This window comes from Mesoplodon densirostris, chromosome 16 (assembly GCF_025265405.1).
Source record: "Mesoplodon densirostris isolate mMesDen1 chromosome 16, mMesDen1 primary haplotype, whole genome shotgun sequence".
In the NCBI taxonomy this organism is placed as follows: Eukaryota; Metazoa; Chordata; class Mammalia; order Artiodactyla; family Ziphiidae; genus Mesoplodon; species Mesoplodon densirostris.
In genome coordinates, this window is record NC_082676.1 from 42,422,282 (window position 1) to 42,448,196 (window position 25,915).

A 25,915-nucleotide genomic window follows, 5' to 3' on the forward strand; every position below is an offset into this window, starting at 1 on the left:
AACACCTTTACAAGGAGGCATTGCTGTCAAGTTTACCCCAGTCCCACCACTCCTTATTTCCCTGACTTGAGTTAATTTTGTCACCTCGGGGTATAAGCCACCTCCCGTTTCCTGTAGCAGTTCAGCCCTCACAGGGCCCACGGGCGCCCAGGTCTGGATGTACCACTGTGTCCACCTAGACAAGCTCAGCCCCATGGTGTCTGCCTGTTGTGGGCCTCGGCTGGTTCTAACACAGCAGCTCCAAAACCAAAGAACCAAATTCCATTCTGGTGTCTATGTGACAGCTTACCATCTGTACACATTGGCTTGTTGTAATGTTCAGAAAAAAAGAACCGAAAAAAATAGTAGACCTTTTAAAAAAGTCTCAACCTTAAATAAGTTAAAAATTGCCCATAGCCTGCTATGCTGTTTTAAGGTAATTAAAAAAAACTTCTGTACATCAGAGCTGTTAAAGCAGCTCTGATTTTCAAAGTTGGAAAGAGGGATTCAATGATTTAACTTCCCTGGAACTCTCTACTTATTAAGGAATAAGGTAGCCTTTTTATTTTTATTTTTTTAGCTTTCCTTCGTGAGTCCAAGAAAAATGACCTCTCACGGGTCTCTTTTTTGGCCCCAGGAGAACCTTATTTTCTTGGTGAAGTTCATGAGAGTTTTTTCATGAGCAGGGCTTTTGTTGGCCAGTGTATTCAGAGAGCACAGAATAGAGGTAATTCATTCATTCCTAAGGATCCTGTGAGAAGTAGGTGTAATTATCCTGATGTTTATAGGTGAGGAAACTCATTCAGAGAAGATACATCCCTTGCCCAAGGTCACACAATTAGCCACTGGACTTGACCCAGGTTTGCAGACAGCTCAAACAGGCTCCTTACATCATCCCACGCAGCCCCCACTAAATAAAGGCCAACATCACAAAGCCACTCATCAAGTCACAGACCTCAGGGTCACTGGAGGAAGGAAGGGTCAATACAGGTCTTGCAAAAAGGCAGAGTTGGGGGAAAAAAATAGAAAAAAAAAGAAACCTGGGCTTCCCTGGTGGCGCAGTGGTTGAGAGTCCGCCTGCCGATGCAGGGGACACGGGTTTGTGCCCCGGTCCAGGAAGATCCCACATGCCGCGGAGCGGCTGGGCCTGTGAGCCATGGCCGCTGAGCCTGCGCGTCCGGAGCCTGTGCTCCGCAACGGGAGAGGCCACAACAGTGAGAGGCCCGCGTACCACAAAAAAAAAAAAAAAAGAAAGAAACCTACTACATCTTGGCAAAAAGGATCTTTTAACCTCGGTCCTGGATTTGTGGCTTCCGTCCAAGGCCACTTCGGCCCAAGAGACTGTAAACACATTTTTCATACAGAGGATGTGGAAGGGCTGGCCTATCCCAGACCGGGCAGAGAGCAGAAGCAGAGGTACCTACCACCCTCAAACTCCGTCTGGCAGTTCCCCGAGGTCTCATTCAGGCTCTCTTCCTCGTTGATGATGATGTTCTCAATGTCCTTCATCGTTAAGTGGTCCCGGAAGGCGTGATAGAGGATGTGCTTCAGCTCTTCCAGAGTTATCCTCTGCATGTCGAACTGTGGAGATAAAGAGGAGTGAGAGGGGGCTCCCCTGGTGGCGCAGTGGTTAAGAATCCGCCTGCCAATGCGGGGGACACGGGTTTGAGCCCTGGTCTGGGAAGATCCCACATGCCGTGGAGCAACTAAGCCCGTGAGCCCCCCAACTACTGAGCCTGTGCTCTAGAGCCCACGACCCACAACTACTGAGCCTGCGTGCCACAACTACTGAAGCCCACACGCCTAGAGCCCGTGCTCCGCAACGAGAAGCCACCGCAATGAGAAGCCCGTGCACCGCAACGAAGAGTAGAACCCACTCGCTGCAACTAGAGAAAAGCCAGCACTCAGCAACGAAGACCCAACGCAGCCAAAAATCAATCAATCAATCAATTTACAAAAAAAAGAGAGGAGTGAGAGGGTCTGGGGCACTTGTGGGTGAGAACTCGGCTTGGGGCATGACTAGCAAGCCCTAAGCCTTCCTACAGAGATTTGTCCCAGCTTTTCAAGACATCAGATGAGCAGTTTTCTGCCACGCTCAGCTCCAAGCACATTTGTGAACTTGCAGGAACTTCTTGGGAATTCAAGGAATGAGATTACCTCCCCAGTAGAGAATCTTGGAGAAAAAGATGCCACCTGCTAGTTTGGTTTCCTACTCATCCAGCCATCTGCTGTCACCCCTCCACACCTCATGTACTTTGGAGTGTGTCACACTTCAGACAATGCATATGTCTCTAGAAAGTTTTATATCTTCCAAGAAGCCAGCATGTATCTTGCTCTAACAAGATAAAATGCACGTTCCAAGCCATGTTTATGAGGAAGAACAGCTGAAAAAAGGTGTAGCGTTTCCACTTATGTTCTTCTGCTGTAAGGGGGAAGATTTACTTTTCCACTCCATTTCTATCAGATTTGGTCATGTCACTTTCTTGGCCAATGAAATGTGAGTAGAACTAACATAGGTCACATTGATTAAAATCTTTAAGAGCCACTGTGTGGTTCTAGCCTGTGTCCTTTTCCTTCTGTCTTACAAAGAGGCTGTTCCTTCTGTTGGGGTCCCAGAATGAGGATAAAGTGGAGAAGATACCCCAAAAAGGAAAAGTAATGGGAGTAACAAATGCCCTTCGTTGTAGCCATAGAGATTTGGTATAACTTGGTTTAAGTCAACAATATAGAAATTAGTACATGAAATGAAAAGCTACCATAACAAAAATTCTAAAAGATGATGTATGGATTGCAGGGCCAGGAAAATAAGAAAACTGTTATTGGAGGCTGGAAAGATAACAACCCATGTTATGCAGTAGCAAAATATTTGGTAAAGTTGTTGCTTGTGATAACTCAGAGGGCAGATACACATTGAATGGATTTGTGGCTTTAGGTAAAAAGTTTGGGACACAGCAGGCTCTGGTTGCAATTGGTTGCTCATCTACAAGAAAGAGATGAGCTCAGAGTGAACTAAATCAGACAAAGACAAATACCGTATGATCTCACTTACGTGCGTAATCCACAAACCAACGAACCAACCCGTATTCATGGATCCAGAGAACAGATGGGTAGTTCCAGAGGCAGGGGGGTGGGGAGTGGGTGAAATGGGTGAAGGGGGTCAAAAGTTACAAACTTCCAGTTATAAAATAAGTCCTGCAGATGTAATATCCATCATGGTGACTATAGTTAATAACATTGTATTGTGTATTTGAAAGTTGCTAAGAGAATAGATCTTAAAAGTTCTCACCCAGAAAAATGTGTAACTATGTGTGGTGATGGATGTTAACTAGACCTCCTGTGGCAGGCATTTCACAGTATACACAAATTTCAAATCATTATCTTATACATAGGAAACTGATATAATGTTATATGTTAATTATACTCAATTTGAAAAATAAGGTGATGAACTCAGGAAAGAATTGATTGTTTTACAAGCCAGGAATAGAGACAACCCCAAAATTTCTGGTCTTGCAGTGTTGAAAGAAGCAATTGTCTCTCATCTCCTACTAGGAGGAGATAAAATTGAGAAATGCTATAAACCACAATCCAAGCCTATTAAAACAAATCAAAATGTCCCTTGTTAAAATCTCTGAATATGTTAGGTGGCTCTCCCAGAAAGCTAGTCATTAAGTTTAGAGAGAGGTATGTCTCAAAAATAATTGTGAATATTAGCAGAAACCAACTGGAGTTAAATAGATTTTTTAAAATGACTAACTTTTGGAGAGAGCCAAGAGCAAACAGCCTGGGACTAAAAGACTATGACTGTTCAAAACTTAAAATCATCTTTGGGCTCCCAAGCTCCTATGGGCACAAGCCACTTTGAGGATAAGTTACAGAGGCCCCAAGAAGGGTACATTTTCCAATACCCTTGATAGGGATAGAGTAAGATAATTAACTAGTCAGTTTAGAAATCTCACTAGGGGATTAAGACAGAAAAGGAATTTTAAGGGAGTTTGGGAGACTGTTGTAAGCTAATAACCGCTCAAGAAAAGAATCCAGTAACCTAGCAACAATCTACTCTACCTTGAAAGAAGACCAGGTGCATCCAAGTGCCAGACACACTCAAGCCACAAACCCTGATATTTAAAACACAAGACAATAGATAAGGGATGTGAATCCTGTTACATGAACTCAGAGAGTTAAGAGTCCTTGAAGAGTAGCATTTCTGCATGTGGCCAAGACAGAAATATAGGTGAAAGGGGAAAGAAACTAGGTGAAAGGGGACATTATACCAAAACCTGAGATAAATTACCATACTGTAGTATATGTTACCACCCTTTTGCTAATATATATATGATCTAAATAGCACCATGACATCTGCCCAAGAATGAGGAAGAGGTGGTCTTCTCTCCTCCCCACTTTTTATTTGATTATAAAAATGTAGCCCTCTTTGTTCTCAGGGCTGTGTTCCCTTGCCAGCCCACTTGTATCTCGCACAAGCATCCTATGCTAATAAACTCACTCTTGGCCTGCTGCTTTGCCTCACTCTGAGTTCTTTCTGTGATGAGACAAAAGAACCTGAGCTTCAGTAAGTCCTGACACCAGGTGAGTGGTTTTAATCAAAAGACAGCCATCATCAAAAAGCTACAAACAATAAATGCTGGAGAGGGTGTGGAGAAAAGGGAACCCTCTTGCACTGTTGGTGGGAATGTAAATTGATACAGTCACTATGGAGAACAGTATGGAGGTTCCTTAAAAAACTACAAATAGAACTACCATATGACCCAGCAATCCCACTACTGGGCATATACCCTGAGAAAACCATAATTCAAAAAGAGTCATGTACCCCAATGTTCATTGCAGCACTATTTACAATAGCCAGGACATGGAAGCAACCTAAGTGTCCATCATCGAATGAATGGATAAAGAAGATGTGGCACATATATACAATGGAATATTACCCAGCCATAAAAAGAAACGAAATTGAGTTATTTGTAGTGAGGTGGATGGACCTAGAGTCTGTCCTACAAAGTGAAGTAAGTCAGAAAGAGAAAAACAAATACCGTATGCTAACACATATATATGATCTAAAAAAAAAAAAAAAAAGGTCATGAAGAACCTAGGGGCAAGACGGGAATAAAGACACAGACTTACTAGAGAATAGACTTAAGGACATGGGGAGGGGGAGGGTAAGCTGGGACAAAGTGAGAGAGTGGTAGTGTATATATGGAAATATATACACTACCAAATGTAAAATAGATGGCTAGTGGGAAGCAGTCGCATAGCACAGGGAGATCAGCTGGGTGCTTTGTGACCAGCTAGAAAGGTGGGATAGGGAGGGTGGGAGGGAGATGCAAGAGGGAGGAGATATGGGGACATATGTATATGTATAACTGATTCACTTTGTTATAAAGCAGAAACTAACACACCATTGTAAAGCAATTATACTCCAATAAAAATGTTAAAAAAAAAAAAGACAGTGGGTTCGAGACCCCTTCTAGTCAGGGATCGTGGATTCAAGTCCCAGCCTGTGGGTTCGAGTCCCAGTCTGAGCTTTGGCTAGGTTCGAGTCCCATCTGAGAAGGAGTGCAGTTTCACCCTCATCACGTGAGTACAAAGAGAACAAGTGGAAAAGGATGGATCTTCCAGATGGTGATGAAATCATGCAAGGACATCAAGCACCATTTCCAGGAAACACAACTAGGGTCTAATCAAGGAACATACCTCACCTCAAGGTCTGTTCAACAGGATTTCAGAATTGCTCTGAGACTTGGACTGCTATGAGTGTTCCATTGCTTGCTTTCTGGATGGGAATATTTTTGGTGGTTAACCTGACCCCGTTCCACTACTAAAAATTGAGTGTGTGTTGGGGGATGGGGTGGATTCAGGGGGGTAATTTGACTTTGCAGTTCATATGTCTCCAGATCAAGAGAAGTCACACCCAGATTTGATGTACATCTTGAGATTCTGGATCTTGTCTTCTGTTGTCATTGGATGGGACTTTTGAGTGCCTCCCTTGGGGAGGGGATGAGTATATTTTGTGGCTAAAGGGAGGAAAATAAATATTTTTGAGCAAGAGTGTGGGCTGTAATTGGTTATATTATTTCCAATGATTTCTTTCCCCTTCCTGTGAGAGGATTATATCTCTCTGCCCATTAGCACCAGGCTTTGACCAGTTGAACGAGGGTGAAAGTGATCTATATGAAAGTGATGGAATTCCAAGGAGAAGTCTCAATGTTATCCATGTGTTCTGCCATTTCTCTTTTACTTCTGCCACAAAAACACACTAAATATGGGCCGTTCCTTCATCCTGGGTCCCAGAGTGAATGCAACATGGAGCTAATCCACGAAGGGCATGTAATTTGAGTGAGAAACAAACGCTGATTATTAGCCACTAAGACTTCGGGATTTCTGCAGTATAACTCACCCAAGACTGAATACAGAAATCAGTGTTTTAAGTTAGTCTGGATCATGATGAAAGGAAGTTTGAGACATTTTTCCCCCTGAGTTCTTTGTAAAGCAATTCCTACCTGGCTTTCAATATGCCCCTTGTTCTGACAAACTAAATTGGGTTACTGGAACTTGCTGGAAACCTAAATGACTCAAGTTCAAAGCCATTTATATGAGTAAGAATAATTGAAGGGGGAGTGTGTGTGTATAAAGTGGACTTGTTTTCTGCATCACAGTTTAATTGACTATGAAAGTGAATTCCGAGACACTTAGGGTTGACCCATGACATAATCTCCCTTTAGATTTGATAGGAGATCATGTGGTTATTAGCCTGGATATCGACAGAAGCCTGGCAAAATGCATGGTGAGGGTGATGGACCTCACAGATGGGAAATCTGGGGCCCCTCTGCCATGGTTAGAGACAAAGAATGACAAAATCAAAGAGACTCTGAGAAAATGAGTAACCATTTCCTAAAAGACCAATTTGAAAGACCAGAGTACCTGGAAAAACTCTCACCAGCTGAGAATTTGCTGAAATTCAGATATTAGGTGAAAAGAACTAGTCAGGGGCTGTAAAAAGAGAAGGAAAAATGGAGATTCCAGAAATCTATAGTTTTCCTTTTATTTGGTTCTCTGGGTCATGTTTTAATGTGAGGATATTAATACTTAAGTAAAATCAGTTGAGTAGAATTCCATGTTTTCTGCATTGTCAGAATAGAGTTGTCTTTTACAAGTTTGAAAGAAATCACTATAAAACAATATGGGCACAATGCTAACAAGTATTTCTTCCATGGTGATCAATCCACTGAGCTTTAAAATTTTTCTTGAGTCAATTTTGAAATCACGTCCTTTTTCAGAAAACCAGCCAAAAATTTTTCATCACTGTTAGCATGTAACTATGCACAACAGTTCCACAATTTTAAATTTCTCTCAATGCTTCTTCTATCCCATTTGGTATTTTTAACCCTATTTGTTTTTCTTTCTTCTAGGTTTGACTTTTGTTTTTTTATTCTGTTTTTAGTGAATCTTGGTTAAAGATCCACTTTAGCCTGTACAGCTGCTATTTTTAGGAACCTAAGGAGTCTTCCATTATGGTAAAATCTCTGTAGAGTCAATTACACAGATATAGTTATCCTTATTAATATATTATGTAGTCTTATAATTATCATCTGTATCTTGTATAACCTTATTTTCTGGGGATGACTTGATGTGTCAAAGACCATGAGTAAACACACTGCAGTCTGTGGAAAAGAATTGCATCTCCACAAATTGTTCTTTTAGTCCTAATATTTTTTAAACGAGGCTATCCTTTATAGCAAAAAGATTGATTTCCTAATTCAACAAATGGTTATGGAGGCTGACTCCACACCAGACACTGTGATGGAGACACAAAGGTGAGCGAGATGTTGATTGCTTTCAAAAGACAAGCAAATGAGTGATTTTAATTCAGTGGGATAACTCGCTGTGATAAGCAGGATGGCTTGGAAACCCCTGGGGAATGTAAAAGCTCACAGGCCCATCAAACGGCCATGTGTTGAGTTCTGCTGAGGACTTGGAGCAGGAGAAGGTGGTCGGGGATGAGATAAGAGCTGTGAGCGGGGTGCTAGTCAATAAAGGCCATGGAGAGGAGCTTGGTTGTTTTTATTGGAGTAGAGTTGCTTTACAATGTCGTGATAGTTTCAGGTGTACAGCAAAGTGATTCAGTTATATATATCTATATATTCTTTTTCAGGTTCTTTTTAATTATAGGTTATTACAAGATATTGAATATAGTTCCCTGTGCTATGCAGTAGGTCCTTGTTGTTTATTTTATATTTAGTAGTGTGCCTCTGTGAATCCCAGACTCCTAATATATCCCTCCCCCTCCTCTTTCCCCTTTGGTAACCATAAGTTTGTTTTCTATGTCTGTGAGTCTGTTTCTGTTTTGTAAATAAGTTCATTTGTGTCATTTTCTTTTTTTAAAGATTCCACATATACGTGATATCATACTTGTCTTTCTCTGTCTGACTTGCTTCACTTACTAGGATAATCTCAAGGTCCATCCACAGCTTTGTTGTTTTTTGCTTGTTTGCTTTTACTTTTTTATTGTGGTAGAATATACATAACATATATTTACCATTTTATCCATTTTTAAGGGTCCAGTTCAGTGGCATTAAGTACATTCACATTGTTATGCAGCCATCACCACCGGCAGTCTCCAGAGCGTTTTTTATTTTCCCCAGCTGAAACTCTTACCCATTAAACTCTCTCCCCATCCCCCCCACCCCCGCCCCGCCCCCAGGCTCTGGCAGTCACCATTCTACTTTCTGTAAATAGCCAAGTGTGAATCTGACTGCTCTAGGTCCCTCGTGGAGGTGGAACTGTACAGTATTTGTCCTTCTGTGACTGGTTAATTTTGCTTGGGTCATGTCTGCAAGGATCATCAATGTTGGAGTGTTTATTCCTCTTTGAGGCTGAACAATATTCCATCGTATGTATATTTTGTTTTTCTATTTATCCATCCCTGAATACTGGTATTGCTTCTGCCTTGTGGCTGTTACTGCTATGAATGTAAGTGTACAAGCATCTGCTCATGTCCCTGTTTTCAGTTTTTTTGGGTATATACCTAGAATTGGAATTGTGAAATCAATGGTAATTCTATGCTGAATTTTTTGAGGAATGGAGCTTAGTTTTACCTTTTGGGTAGGATGGGGTGCCACGAAAGGATTTTCAACAAGAACTTACTTCATCGTGATTGAACCTGAGAAAAATTACCCTTTGCTGGCACAAGCTGCAAGATGACTGGAGGGAAGGCTATTGAAATAACAGGTTTAGAAACTATGGTGGTGTTGAAATAGCCTGACAGGCCCAAGATGAAGACAATTCTGCCCCGGGGTGTCACGCCAGCAAACCAAAACCTAGATAACTTTCATGTCCCTGTAAACACTCCTTTTGACCAGAAACACCGTATGTCCAGTCGCCCAACTCCCAAATGCCAACCCAACTCCGGGCTTCCTCATGCCAAACGAGGGTGACCTTGTGACCCCAGCCAATCAAATATTTTCTGTTTTTTCTCTTCTTTGTTCTTTATTCTTTATCCTATAAAAGCTTCCTGCCTTCTACCCCATTTTGCAGGTCTCGGAATGGAGCCTGTCCACTTCATGAAACGTTAAATAAAGTTTGCTGATATGACCGAAATTGTCTCCTTTAATCATTTTTTAACTGTGGACTGTGGCGACAGAGAGCATTCACGGGCGATGTAAGAGACAGTTTGACAAGATGACTCGTGTGTGGAGGGTGAAGCTCAGTGAACCAATCAGGATCACACCTGGGTTTTACACTCAGCCGAATGGGAACAGAGGAAGAAAAGGCTTGGAGAGAAAGGTGATGTGAAATTGTGGATGTGTGCATTGGCGGTTCTGGAGGGACAGCCCAACAGAACAGCCCAGGAGGCAGTAGGATGTACAAATATGGGCTAATGACCTGGAAGTCATTTGCATACAGATGATAATAAAAGTCATCAGAAAAGATGGTAACACCTGGGAAGAGTGTATTGAGTATGAAAAAGCCCAGGAAAGGCACTGGGAGGCTATCAAGATAAACGGATGGGCAGCCTCCCTTACAGAATGGGCAAGGTATGTGTGATATTAGGAGTTACAGTAAGTATATATTTTGGTCTTCCGTCCACTGTTCCTGGCTCACATCTCCCCAAACCCTTGGAATTTCTTGAGTGATAAAAGCCGTAGAGCATCTTTGTCATATTTGGTTTCTTGTCCTCAGTTCCTGAGATCACATCAGAGCCATAAATGGGTGTCTCATTATTCATAACAAGCCCCTTTCATCCACAACGGAGTTTATGCTAATGAGATGACTTTTGGAAATCCTCTAAAGATGGAGGAGATGGTCACCGGAGGAATCAGTCATGAACAGAGGGTTGGAACTTTCAGTCTCATCCCCTGCTAACCAGGGAGGAGGGAGGGGCTGGAGGTTGAATCCATCACTCATGGCCAATAATTTAATCAACCATGGCTCTGTCGTGAAGCCTCCATAAAAATCCAGAAGGAGGGGGTTTAGAGAGCTTCTAGGTGAGTGAACCAGAATGCATCCATGTGCTGCCATGCCAGGCCCCCACCTCCATGAGGACAGATGCCTCTTTGTTTGGGATCTCACCCTATGTATCTAGCCATTGATTTGTATCCTTTAATAGCCTTGTAATAAATGGGTAATCTAGTAAGTAAACGGATTTCCTGAGCTCTGTGAGCTGCTTTAGCAAATTAATAGAACCCAAGGGGTGGGTGTGGGAACCTCCGATTTACAGGCCAATCAGAAGCACAGGTGAGAAGCTGGACTTGTGATTGTCATCTGAGATGGTGGCATGGGGGGCAGTCTTGTGAGCTCAAGCCCTTAACTTCTGGGACCTGATATTGTCTCTGGGTAGAGAGTGTCAAAATTGAGTTGAACTGTGGAACACCCAGCTGGTGATGGAGAATTGCTTGGTGGTGTGGGGAAAAAACCCACACATTGGAAATGGGTACAGAATTGTACTGTGCATTGTTATCAATACACACAATCTGTCATTAAAAAATATTTAAGTGCCTTCTATTGGAAAAAACATCTGTTTATACATCAATATGGCTATGCTTGCTTTCTTCTGTGTGCATTTTCCATTAAACATCTCTCCTTTGGTTTTTAAACTTTCTGTGTTATATTATACACATGTCTTTTAAAAAAGGTATGTCTCTTGGGAGGGATAAATTAGGATTTGGGGATTAAAATATACACGCTACTATATATAAAATAAATAACCAACAAGGACCTACTGTATAGCACAGAGAACTATACTCAATATCTTGTAATAATCTATAATGGAAAATAATCTAAAAAAGAATATATATATGATATACACACATTTTATATATATGTATATATAATACATATATATACTCACACATAACTGAAACACTTTGCTGTACATCTGAAGCTAACACAACACTGTAAATCAACTATATTTCAATAAAAGTTTTTTAAAAACTTCAGAAAAAGGTATGCCTCATAAAGAGAATGTACATTTCTTACAAAGAGAATAGAGTTGGATTTTTAAAAAATCTAACGTGAGATTCTTTGCCTTCCAATGGTGGAGTCTAGTTACATTTTCATATATTGTTATAAACATGTTTGGCTGTACTTTTGTTAGTTCATCTCCTGCTTTCTAGCCTTCAGACCTTCCTTATGTTTTCCTTGCCTTTTATCTTTTGAAAAAAGAAAACCCCACAGTTGTCCTAGTTTTGATTATAGTGGTGGATATCTTTCCATTTATCAACTGCATTACTTAAGCCATAATTTCTTATATTATCAAATTCAAGAAATTAAACTGCATTTTCTCATCTTTCCTTACATATGATAAGAAAATTTATAAACCTTCATGTTCTTATCTCTTACCTGACACTTTATAGTCTTTGTAAGTTTAATTTGAGATTTATCATGACACGTTTTCTACTATTTGCATCTTGTTCTAGAACAGTATTTGGCTTCTGCGTTTAATTTTGTAACATTTATAACAGCTACTGCTATTTCATTGTATTTAATTGACTTCAATGCTCAGTTCCATTTTTCTATGACTCTCTCAACCCTGAGTACCTGACTTCCATCCAATTATCTGCTACAAAACTTAAAAAAATAGTTTGACAATGAAGCATTTGTGAACGTTACATTTTCTGAGTTCTTCTAATCTGATAATACTTCCCCGTTCCCCACATCCCATGACAGACAACTTAGTTTGGTAGAAAATTCTAGAATCGCACAAAATTTCCCCTCCAAGCTCCACTGGAACTTCTCCAGTTCCAGTGTTGTTTATTGCGGGAAAGGAGCAAAGAGATTGGATGGTGGCCTCAGTTTTCACTTTGAAGATCATTTTTTTTCCTTCCTGGACACTAGTAGGAATATTTCATTATCCATGAAACTAAAAAAAATGTTTTCCATGCTCTGCTAAACGACATGTTTTCGCATTAATCTTGGCTGGAATTTTGTGAGGGGGCTTTTTTAAAAAATTTTATTTATTTATTTTTGGCTGTGTTGGGTCTTCGTTTCTGTGCGAGGGCTTTCTCTAGTTGCGGCAAGCGGGGGCCACTCTTCATCTCGGTGCGCGGGCCTCTCACTGTCGCGGCCTCTCTTGTTGTGAAGCACAGGCTCCAGACGCACAGGCTCAGTAGTTGTGGCTCACGGGCCTAGTTGCTCTGCGGCATGTGGGATCTTCCCAGACCAGGGCTCGAACCCGTGTCCCCTGCATTAGCAGGCAGATTCTCAACCACTGCGCCACCAGGGAAGCCCTGTGAGGGAGCTTTTAATTTTTACACCAATGTCATTTTCTGCCTCCTGTTTCCTGATAATCACTTTGGTTCTTGTCTTTCTCCTGTTCTATCTAATACGTTCCTTTCTCCAGAACACGAATGCTTCTTAGATTTCTATTCTTTGTTTCCAAAGTTTTCATTTTTTCTCTAATAATTTTCATCACTTTGTTTTGTATTTCACATTACTCTTTTTCTTTTTTTGGCACTGTTAATTCTGTTCCTACTGTCTCTGAGAAGATTTTAATTCTGCAGTGTAATTTTGTTTCCTTCCATAATCTTATTATTTTATATTATTTATTGTATTATGTATTTTATGATTATTTTATTTACCCATTCCTTTTGTGTCCCAGTGGGTTATGGTTGCTGCTTATAAAAAAAAAGATCTAAAAATCTCTTGCATCACTTTTAAAGATTAAAATATTAAAGAACATGAGACAGGCCTCTCCTACAATTCTCACATGATTAGCTCCTCCTCTGCATTCTTTTTCTTAGGCTTGTTAAACTGTAATTAATCCAATGTTATAGTTGTTATCGTTTCTGTTTCCGAATACATAAATGAGAAACACGCGACCCAAATGCGCGACTTGCCAAAGGAGAGAGTGGCTAGGATGTTCTTGGGTCCTATTGCCCAGTTGGTTGTGGGGATTTTCGCTGAGCATCAGGCACTGTGCATGTCCATGAGCCGCTTTGTGGATACAGATTATCTCTTGCTCAGGAAGCCTGGTTCTCTTAAAGTGGGAAGATGGCTGTTCATCCTCAATTCATCTAGCCCAGTGATACTAAAGTGTGTTCCCTGGACCAGCAGCACCAGCATCACCCAGAAACTAGCTGGAAATGCAAAATTCCAGCCCCATCCCAGACTTGATGAATCACAGGCTTTGGGGGTGGGTCCTAGGAACCCGTATTTAACAAGCCCTCCAGAGGATTCTGATGTTCAGTCAGGTTTGAACTAAGGCATAGAAAGTTCTAGTCCAGAAAGAAGATCCTTCTCCCAGCACATGGCTGCCCATCATGGCGGCAGAACATCCAGGCCTTCCTGCTGTGCTTTCCAGGAATTATAGTCTCTAAATAGGTGCATACGGCCCTTCTGTGGTGGGTCATAGAAGTCAGGCAGCTCTGTGGCGCCGACAGAAAATGAAGATCATTTTCTCAAGATCCCCTCTGTTTTTCTCTTCTGGGGAATTGATGTAAACAATGGGGTGGTCAAAGGATTCCCCTGGCCTTTCGGGGGTCCTCTCTCCTAGTTGAACTCAGAGGGAGGAGCGTGCAGGATTGGCTGCAAGCTGGACCCTCTAGACCCCCCCTCCCTCCACCAGCTCAGGGCGTTCAAATGGGGGCAGCACTGGAGCCTCGGGCTTCCCGGATCTCTTCCACTGGGAGTTACTTTTGTCTGTTTATCGGCCTCTGCCGGCAGCTGATGAGGCCTCTGAGGAAATGCACTGCACCTTACACAGTGTTTATACCCAGTCCCTTTACAGAGCCTGGTCCCGGCTGGATGCAGGACATACGTTTGCTGAATGAATAAATGTGACTTCTCCATTTGTTCCAAAGCAAAGACTTTCCTGTGCCTTCTCTCCCCACTCAGTGTTCCCCCACCAAATCATGAGAAAGCCAGGAAGAGCTCCCAGTGCAATGAAACTTCCCATGATCAGATTCCCTATCTTTTCAATGTGAAAGAGCAGGGAAATTGAATGCCTTTCCCTTCTGCGAGAGGAAACTCAGGGGTGCCTGTGTCTCCAGGCAAGTCCTGAATCCTTGATGGGATGAAATGCCCGGCGGCTGTTAGGACGGAGCTCTCCTCTGCCCTCTGAGGCCTTGGCCCCCAGGCCCCGCCCCTGCCTCCTGCCGAGACCTACCCAGCTGGAGGCCACATCTTCCCTGACTAGCTTTTAGGTGAAACTGACTTCAACTTTCACAGAAGAGATTAGTATGTGGGTATCTTTGGGGTCATTATTTGAAATGACATTGATGACACAGTTGCTTCCTCTTCTGAGAGAAGGATGAGCTGAATAAGCAGCGGGACAAGCCCGTGTTTATTCTTTTGTCTGCCCATCATCAAAAGGCATCATGCCACAGAGAAAGAGGGCTGCAGGGAAGGTCAATGGGTCAGAGCTTCCCAACCAGGGGGTGGAATTGGTTACAATTTGCCACGGTGGTGACCCCTATACTCTGGGGCATTTGGACAGGATCTTGGGCAGAGTCCCATCCACATGGCTCATCCATTTATCTATCTGGGTGCAGCATAAAAATATAGCCATCTTCTAAGTGTGCCCTGAGCATCAATGCGGCAAGGTCACGCAAGGTCATTAGAGCTGCAGAGCTTCCTGCCTGCGCCTCCCGTTTCATGGTTGGCTCCACACCACGGGCAACACAGCTTCCCCTGTCTAAGAAGGAAACCCTCCCAAAGGGTGTGTCTTGCCATCAGCCTGCCAGTGGTGCCCAGTTGTGAAGTGCGGACAACACCAGTGTAACCAGAGAGACTTCTGCAGTCATTCCTGGCTCCAAGATTTTCCCCACATGAAGAATTAAACAGTGAGATTAAAATGTAAGGTGTTAGGAGTCCCCCTCCTCGCCATGAGCAAAGAGGCAGACACACCTGGAGCCTTGGACAAGATGCACAGGTTGGGCAAAGAAATGGGAGGCTGGTAAAGGCACTGAAAAAACAACAGTCGGTGCCAGGCTGGGGTGGCTCCATCTGGACTCGCACAGGTGTCCCTGCCCTTGGGACGGGGGACATGACGACACAGAGGGAGGGAAAGCACCGGGCTCTTCAGTCTCACAAGGAATCAGTTCAAGTCAGGGACTGGGTCGTAACACGTGGTTCAGCCTCCGCAAATGCCCCCTGGAATGCAGTGGCGACTCAGAAGAAAGATGAAAACCCACAATCACGCCAAAACTGAGATTGAGCACCTATTTACTGCCACAGTCTGGAAGGAATTTTCCACTCCCTGCAAGCCCTATGGAGCAGACATGTGACTCAGAGTCTGTGGCTGACATTGACAAGCTTTGCCCTCTGGAAAAGAGTCTCCACTCTGAATGAAGTCAGGAAGGGGCTAACACCCTCGGCAGGTTCCCCTCCCCAGTCTCTGCTTCTGAAGCAGCTCAGACCCCAGCCCTTCCGGCCAGTGACTCTCCCTCTGTTCCTCTCAAAGGTGCTCAACCACAGGGCAGGTTGGAGGGGACGCTGAAGTGGCCCATTTCCCCCCACTGCTGGCCAGTACCCGATAGACAAGGTGGGCTTTTGCTGCTCCCACCTCTGCTCTCATTTCCGTGTGTTTCTGCTCAGCCCACAGGAGGTCGCAGTAGTACTTCCAGCTCCATATTTCTTATAGGGCGTGCCTCTGAACCTGAGACGACCACATCAGTGATGCTCAGTTGAAGAACTGGTCTCCAAGCCCTGGAGGAAACTATGTACATACTGATACGTTGTAGCCAGAGTCCAGGGTCACGTTGACTCTATGTGGCTGTTGCCTCATCACAGAGCCCCGCCTCCACGGAAGATGTGTTTGACTACAGCGTGGGTAAGGAGGGGCTGCATTTCAATTGGCAGTGCCTTTCTAGATGAAGATCTGTAATATAGAGAACTTGTCTGGGAGCTGTACCCACTGATGGGTCCTCTGGCTGCAGATCTGAGAAAGGATATCCCCCAGGAATGGACTATTTGGATACCAAGTGCTAAGCATCCAGCTGGCCTGTCTGGTAGCAGGTAGGAGGAAAGGCTAGATGCAGGGCAAGCTTCTTCTGTGCCAGGTCCATCACAGACGTGACCTCATTTAAGCCTCACAGGGGTTAACGCACTGAGGAGGTGGAGTCTACACTACGCCCATTTTACAGATAAAGATGTCAGAGTTCAGAGAGGTTGAATAATGTAGCAGAAGACAAGGAGATATATGATTTTAGATGTGGTATGAACTGTCTGTGTGCACAAGTGTGAACCTGTGGGAGCTCCAGCGTTATTTCTACTGCCCTAGAAGTGGGTTTTGTAGTAGGTTGAATAATGGCCCCAAAGATACCCACATACGAATCCCAGGAATTTATAAACCTGTTCCTTTACATGATAAAAGGGACTTTGCAGGTGTGACTAAGTGAAGGGCGTTGAGATGCAGGATTGGGGGGGTGGGGTGGAGATTACCCTGGATTATCTGGGTGGGCCCTAAATGTCATCACAAGGGTCCTTCTGAGAGGGAGGCAGAGGGAGATTTGGTTAAAGAGGAGAGGCAACATAACGAAGGAAGCAGAGAGTGGAGTGATGTTCTTGAAGAAGGAGGAAGGGGCCATGAGCCACAGAATGCAGGCGGTCATCAGAAGCTGGAAATGATGGGGAAACAGAGTCTCCCCGCAGAGGCTCCAGAAAGAACACAGCTGTGCTGACACCTTGATTTCAGCCCAGTGAAACTGATTTCCGACTTCTGATCTCCAGAACTCTAGGAGAATAAATCTGTTTGGTTTTTTTTTTGTTTGTTTGTTTTTTTGCGGTACGCGGGCCTCTCATTGCTGTGGCCTCTCCTGTTGCGGAGCACAGGCTCCGGACGCGCAGGCTTAGCGGCCATGGCTCATGGGCCTAGCCTCTCCGCGGCATGTGGGATCATCCCAGACCGGGGCACGAACCCGTGTCCCCTGCATTGGCAGTCAGACTCTCAACCACTGCGCCACCAGGGAAGCCCAATCTGTATTGTTTTAAACCACAAAGCACGTGGTCATTTGTTACAGCAGCAACAAGAATCTAATACAGGTTTACGTTTGGTTTTTGTTTATAAAGTAAAGGCATTTTTGCCAAGAGCTCACTTAGGTCTGGGAAGAAGTCATCTCGTTTTTGCGAGTTTGGACACAGAGTACGTCGTGCTTTGTTGGGCGAGGGTGTCACAGCTACTGGACCGCGCAATCTGGGGGCACAGTGTAAATTGTGAACACCTTCTCAAAGAGCTGGTTCCCATGAGATACAGGCAGAGGGTCCCGACAGGGAGCCCACTCTAGCCAACCCCTGGTAGACGTTTGCAGAGTCTGTGGTGTCTCAGGATGATGCAGTGGAAAGATGGGAAACACGCAGGAGAGCATAGGAATCGTATTCATGTCCTCACAGCAACTCTCGAGACTAAAAAGCATACGAAATTCCCCTTTGCACATCTAAAAGGATGTGCTGATGGGCCCATGTGGCTCATTTTATTAATGTGAGACAGGGTTAAGGCAAGTATGCAAGACAGATCTGACTGAAGGGGAAGGCATAATGAAGAGGCCTCTGTGTGTGTGTGTGTGTGTGTCTGTCTGTGTGTGTCATGCACGCATGCATGCATCCTTAGTAGGAATAAATTGAGAAAAGGTCCATAACCTTGGTTTCTGTGTAGGCACTGTCATGTACAGGCTGCGTGACCCAGTGAAAGCTACTAAACTTCTCTGTTCCTCAGTTTTCCCTATGAAAAATAGAGATAATGTTATTTATGTCACAGGGCTGCAATGTGGATAAAGGTCTTTTTATTCTAAAAGGCACAGTTCCTTTCTCTTCATACATTTTCATTGTCCAACCCTTTGTTTTGCTGTGGCTCATACGTGGAAAGTTAAGTGGAACCCGAGTCACCGGGTTAGTTATCACAGACGTAAGGCTCAACTGATGCCCAGATGCCACGTCCAGAGTCGTTTCCTCACACCCTGGTTGGCAACGGTGGCAGTTTCAGAAAATGAGGCTAATCAGCTGAGTTATCTGCACCATCATGAAAATAAATGCAGAAAGGGGTTCAGAATATATGGCCGAGGGGGTTGATGGAAATGTCTTATGTGCAAGGACTCACAATCTAAAACAGGCTCTGCCGCTAACTAAGTGTCCTTAGTCAGGTCACTTAATAGCTTGGACTCTGTTTCCTCATCCATTGAATAGATAGTATTAATCATAAAAAGAATAATAAGACTAGTAATAATGAGAGAATAACAATAATAATGGCAAGAAGAATACCTGCCTTATCCACCTCAGAGAGATTTTGTGAGTATCAAATCAAATAAGAAATGTTAAATCTTTTTAATGAAAAAAGCAAGGTAATAGTAATAGAAGGCATAATTTTGATAGCTGTTAATGATGGGATATCCAATCTCATCTCTGTCTTTAGGTTCACAGTATCCACGCCTGCTCCAGGCTGGAGGTTGAAGTTGGCCAACACATAATTCTGTCTGAGAAGAGACTTCAGCTCCTTGGGGCCAGAACACACCCGCTTTTCTTTCTCATTTAAAGAATGTCATTTAGGCTTTTAGGATTCTCCTGACAGCCTCCATCTGGCTTTCAGCAAAGCAATAGGACAAGACATCATTGCATCACTTGTCACACTCAGGAACATTCCTTTCACTACACCCATGACTCTAGACAAGTCATTCTTGGTGAATGTCTTCAGAGAGAGGAAAGCCATTTCTGATGGGATGGGGGTGAGAGGGAGAGCCAAACAGCAACCAGTGCATTGAGGAAAACCCCTATGCATGAAGAGAAACACTTGGCAAATGGAAATACTCAACAAAAGGGGCCTTGAATACATTGCACTGCTAAAGCAAGAAGAGGAATTGAATAAAATCTAGTGACAATTAAGAGACATAAAGAATGGAAAATATGGGATGTAAAGTGGATGAAGAAAAGAAAAGGTGACCAAATAGAGGCTAAAGAATCAGAAGACCCAAATCAAATGGGTCTAGGCTAAATGGAGAGTAGGAACAAAAGGAGTATGTAGAAGTGAGAGAAAAGAATGGCAGTGTAAGGCTGTGTGTCCCTTCCATGTTATAGAAATATGAGCATCAATTGTTAAAAATTAAGAGAACTAAGATACTTTGTTCTGAGATTGAGATGTGTAACCTAGATGGTTTTTTTCTTAGAACCCAAATTAGTTAGAATATACTTGACCCAATTTTGTTTCCCAGAGGAAACCCCACACAGTTCAGAGACCTCCTTTTTCCTCTAGGAAACAACCAGACAGGAGTCCAAGGTTAGGCCCATGGTCCTCTGTTCATCAACCAGATCACAAAGGCAGACTGTGTTAAGCCATTTACCTCTTTGTTTTAGTAATTGGAACACAAATATGGTGTGTGGGAATGTAGGATGGCACTCTGTTTTGTTAACCAGACCACAGACATAACTCTTGGTTAAGCCCCTGGCCTTCTGTTTTAGGAACAGATCACAAATGTAGCAATGTGGTCAAGCTGTACAGTCATGTGGTCAGTAACCAGATTGCCAATAAGGCACTTGGGTAAGTCACGCTTCCTTCTGTTTGTTTCACCAGATCACAAATAAGGCATGTGCTTAGGAATTACAACTCTCTGTTTTAGTAACCAGATCATGAGCATGGCACGTGGGTAAGTGGTAGAACTTTCCAACTTGGGAAGCAGACTACAACCTCAGCTTGTGGTTAAGCTGTGGCCTCTCCCTTTTAATAAACAGATCACACTGATGTCAGGTGGCATTGCCTCTCAGACACAAAGTGAGTGCATGGCTAAGCTGTACGGTGCTGCATTTATTGGATTCAGTTATACATACCAGCCTCATTTTTAAGGATTTTATTTGTTGCCTATGAAAATTTAATTAGTTAAAAAAACCAAACATTTTATAGTAATGAGAAAACTGAGGCCATAAAAGCACTTAAAAAGGCAGATCAAGGGCCTCCCTGGTGGCGCAGTGGTTAAGAGTCCGCCTGCCGATGCAGGGGATACGGGTTCGTGCCCCGGTCTGGGAGGATCCCATATGCCGCGGAGCGGCTGGGCCCGTGAGCCATGGCCGCTGGGCCTGTGCGTCCGGAGCCTGTGCTCCGCAACGGGAGAGGCCACAACAGTGAGAGGCCCACATACCGCAAAAAGAAAAAAAAAAAAAAAAGGCAGATCAAGATCGTGCCCAGGAAGTTAAGGAGTTGAGGCTAAGGATTCTGGCAGAAACACACCAACTGCACCAGATTGGGTGATGTGAGGGCATCAGAGCAGCAATGGGATAGACCAAGGACATTCCATTTGAAGTTCTTTTGCAATTGTGGATCATGATATTGGAGAAGAGATGGGTGTTATAATTTGAATTATTGCAAAGCAAATATTTACCCCTCCCCCCATTTCTACCATTGACTGGAAAATATTCCTGTCCCATTGGTGTTAGACTTGGTCACATGACTTGCTTTGCCCAATGAGATGGTAGCGGGTGTGGCATGAGCAGAGGCGCTTGGGTATGCCCTCTCATACAATGATCTGTCAATGAGAAAACTCTCCCCAAGTTTCTGCTGCCTGGGCCCAGAATGAACACACATGAGGCAGACCTGAACTCAACTTGCACTAGAAGCAGAGCCTCCCAGCTGAGCCTCAGCTGCCTTGCAGACCCACAAACATCTGTATCAGTGCTTCTTGCTAAGTCATTGCGTTTTGGGGTGACTTGTTGCACAGCATCATTGTGAAACATTAACTGACATGCTTGGAATTTCCAAGGGCAAGAGACACCACATGATAGGAGTAGGAAGCAGCACAAAGGAGAAGGTCATGCAGCTGGACGTGGCTCTGGAATGGAGGTCAAGTCCAACGGAGACAGAGATGGAAAGTTGACCCAGGTTCACTGGCTTTACCCTTCTGGAGAAGCAGCCCCACAGAGATGAACTTCCATTAATGGACTTGCCCATGCTCGTGGCTCTCTCAAGAAATGTTGCTGCCTTGCTATTCACAATAGCCAAGACATGGAAACAACCAGGAGATGTGGCACATATATACAACAGAATACTACTCAGCCATAAAAAAGAATGAAATAATACCATTTGCAGCAACATGGATGGACCTAGAGATTATCATACTAAGTGAAGTAAGTCAGAAAGAGAAAGACAAATACCATATGATATCACTTAGATGTGGAATCTAAAATATGACACAAATGAACTTATCTATGAAACAGAAACTGACTCACAGACAGAGAACAAACTTGTGGTTGCCATGGGGGAGAGCGTGGGGGAGGGATGGGTTGGGAGTTTGGGATTAGCACATGCAAAATATGATGTAGGGAATGGATAAATAACAAGGTCCTACTGTATAGTACAGGGAACTATATTCAATATCCTGTGATAAACCCTAATGGAAAAGAATATGAAAAAGAATGTATATATATGTATAACTGAATTACTTTGCTGTACAGCAGAAAGTAACACAACAGTGTAAACCAACTATATACATCAGTAAAATAAAAAAAAGAAATGTTGCTGCCTTACTGAGACTTGTACTATTTTATGGCAAATTCTCTTCCATTATTCATCTTTCTTTATGCAAAGGATGGGTGTATGGGAGGAAATGAACACAGACAAAGTTTGCAACCTGTGAAAAAGACTCAAGACATAAAAACTGCAGGAGAACCAAGCACTTTGGAGACTGAGGAAAACATACTTTTGAAAAATATTTACAGGAAATAAAAGTAAACTTTACCTAGCAATTGCTTTGTGGTTCCCTATAGTATTCATATATACACATACTCATTGATTAGAAGAAAACTGATTAATATAGAAGAAGTAATATTTTAAGAATCTAACAATGCCATAGCAGAAAGGACAAGAGAACCAGTAAAGAGCAAGATTTACAGAAGAGAAAATGGACTCAGTGACTCAGATGGCAAAATAAATATCATTAGCTCTGACTTGCAGAAAGAAGGATTCAGGGATGAAAAACATATAAGAAGAGATGATAAACATGAAGAACGTAAAGTAGAGATATACAGAGAATCATTATTTCTAAAGAAGAGCCAAGAGGAAGCAGAACAGAAGCAAGAACCCAAAAGATAGAATACCAAAAAAAAAAAAAAAAAAAAAACCCACTTCCTAAACATTTAGTTCTCTGGAACTTTAGGGCTTATTGTTAAGCAGTAATATTTAAAACTGTCAACACTTAGGTATATCTTGATGATGTGTTTGAAATGCAAGAATAAAGAAAAAATTCTGCAAATGTCTTGGCATAAAAAGTGGGTAACGGTAAGAGAACCATGTCCTGTGCAACTCCCAACTCCAGGAGACGGTGGGGAGACGCCACTGAGATTTTAGAGGAAAGGGCTTTTACTTAAGAATTTGACACCTGGTGGGTTTATGCTTTATCTACAAAGACACAAGAACATAAATCAGCTACGCAAGAGCTTAGAAAGCACAAAATCCAACACCAACCTTCCTAAATAATTTATTTAAAATGCACATCAGCCCACTGAGAGATGAATCAAAATAAAGGAGTTCAAGAAGGTAGAACTCATGGTATAAAGGAAGCTTTTCTGAGAACTAAAACCATCCAAATCTAAAATTTAACAAAAGAAATGTATAAACATGATGACAGAATCAAATGCAAATGAGGTGGCTACTTTTTTTTTTTTTTTAAGCTTTAAGTATATAGCTTTTTGTACTGTAATTTTTTTTTTTTTTTTTTTTTTTTTTTTTTGCCGTACGCGGGCCTCTCACTGTTGTGGCCTCTCCCATTGGCGGAGCACAGGCTCCGGACGCGCAGGCTCAGCGGCCATGGCTCACGGGCCTATCCGCTCCGCAGCATGTGGGATCTTCCCGGATCGGGGCACGAACCCGCGTCCCCTGCATCAGCAGGCGAACTCTCAACCACTGCGCCGCCAGGGAAGCCCTGTACTGTATTTTATACAACAAATTGTTAAGTATATAGTTGCACCGTTTCATAAATTTTACCCTGACAAGACCGCATGGGAATCTCACTAAACCGTTTGACTAATTTACATTCATATCTTAAATATCATAATAACAGTATTACTAAATGGTTGCCAGTTACAAGTTTCTCTAAAACTTTCACACAGTAATTTTAAATATCACTTTTGTAAAGGACCCAGATTAAGATATTTTTAAAAATACTGAACTCTATTTATTCTCCTAATATCAAATATGAAATCTGTTCTCAGAAAACAATCCAAAATACTAATGAAATATGAAATCACACGATCAATGCACCCTTATTTACAAATATGAAAAGAATTAGAACCTAACAAAATGTCCAAAAGTAAGGAAATGCTGAACTAAATGTTTTATCCATGCAACAGAATATTCCACAGCCATTAAAATTCACTCTTATGACAGTAATCTGGTAACTTGTAAAATATTATGATATAATATTAAGTAAGAAAAGTCAAATTAAAATTAAAACCATGTAAAAATGATGTTTACTATGTAAGTTATATAAATGATTAATGGGAATGACTTGGAAGGAATATAACATAATAGGTAAACTATAAACATTGCTGGCAGGATTTCTGATGACAAATTTTCTTTTCCTTAGTTTCCAAATTCTCTGGAAAGTATTTCCATTACTTTCATATTCTGAAAGACTATAATGTTGAAAACAAGGTAGGCCACTACTTTCAGCATACTCAGTGGACAGTGGTGGTTAAGCACAGGGGCTCTGGAGCCAGAAGTTCCTGAGCTGGAGTCCTCATGTGATCTCAGCTTCTACAACAGTAAATTGCGATGATATAAACAAATGCACAGGGTATTTTAGGAATTAAATGAGATACTAACATGCTTAGAACTATGCCTGGGGCACAGTGAGCAGTCAATAAACGTTAGGTTTGTTGTCATTTTCAATTCCAAAACTTTTTTTTTTTTTAAGCCCTGTGATCTAGACCCTGGCAGTATCAAGATAAATTAGACATCCTCTGGGAACTCAGAGCCTATCTATCTACTACCTGGATAAATATAAAAACAAATACTTTTAAAACATGGTAAGTAATAGAGGTGTGTGGTAGGCATTAAGCAAGCATCTAGGAAAGGTACCTCACAGAGAATCAAGAAATTGGTAAGAGTTAAGCAGAGTTATTAGTATTGTTTTAAGTTTTTGTTGAGGTACAATTAACATAAAACTGCACATATATAAAGGACATAATTTGATAAGTTTTGGTATGTTTGCTCCTATGAAAACATTGCCACAATCAAGATAACACATCTGTCACCCCTCCCTTCTTTTGGTAATCCCTTTCTTCTGCCTCTGCCTGCTCTTACCATCCACCATTACCATTCCCTTGCTTTACCACGAACAAGTTGCTCCTGTAGCCATTTATCTGCTTTCTATCATTATACATTAATTTTCAACAATTTTGCATAGACAGACAAAAGAAGCACGTACTATATGATTCTAACTTCTTTCACTGAGTAAAATTATTTTGAAATTCATCTACTGTACATCAATACTTCATTCCTTTTTATTGCCAAATAGTACTCCATGTGTTGATATTATGGTTTCTTTAACCATTCACCTGTTAGAAACTTAGGTTATTTCTAGTTTTTGGAGATCACAAATAAAGCTGTTTTGAACAAAGTTGTTGTGTACAAGTCTTTGTATTGGCATTTGCTTTCATTTCTCTTGGGAAAATACTTAGGAGCGGAATGGCTGGTACATAGAGTAGGTACATGTTTAACATTTTAGGAAACTGCTAAACTGTTTTCCAAAGAGTTTGTACCATTTTAAATATACGTTCAAATCGTTTGTCCACTTTTTAATTGGATGCTTGTTTTCTTAATAAGAGTGAAATTAGCAAAAGAAAGAAATAGATCAATAGAGCATAAGAACTTAGAAATACACTTACACATATATAATCAATAAATTTTTAACAAAGGTGCAAAGGCAATTAAGTGGAGAAAGGATAGTGTTTTCAACAAATGGTGTGGAACAATCAGATATCTAATTTTGATCATACCGAGGTGGCTACTTCTTAAAAGGGAAGACGTACTATGAAAAACCAATAATTTAACTGTAATCAGTTGGATCTAAATCACATACTGCATAAGCAAAGATTTAAAAAAAAGTAGAAACAGGAAGAATAAGGAGGAGGAAAAGAAGTACTATGTACTTTTTAATTTAAATACAGGGCAGAGTTATTTAATTACACTGGTTACTAGATGAATATTAAATGATAGTTTTGGTAATGGGCATATTTGTCATGTTTCTGATTTTAACAAATAACTTTAGAGGCTGTATATAATTGTACTGTTTTTCCCAATTTTGTTCTATAGAAAATAGTTCCAGGAAATGAAGTGTTCTTCAACCGTCCCCCACCCCCCAAAAAAATTAAAAAAACTTTCATGGTCAGTATGAATGACAAATGTGGCATACGATTTCCCCTACTGGAAATGAAAACTATAATTAGTGTAAGTGTTTCTGAGCTGTCTTGTAGTTAAAGAGATCAGTTTAACTTTTTTTAGTGTAGTGTTTGCCAA

General features: G+C 42.0%; 1 protein-coding gene across 1 annotated transcript in view; it reads right to left on the minus strand.

The window, feature by feature from the left end:
* CALN1 (calneuron 1) overlaps positions 1–25,915 on the minus strand; it is a 445,907-nt gene that overhangs the window by 11,842 nt on the left and 408,150 nt on the right. Inside the window, exon 5 of the mRNA XM_060079033.1 lies at positions 1,404–1,560. Coding sequence (XP_059935016.1) covers positions 1,404–1,560 — 157 coding nt within the window. The remainder of the gene's footprint in view (positions 1–1,403; positions 1,561–25,915) is intronic.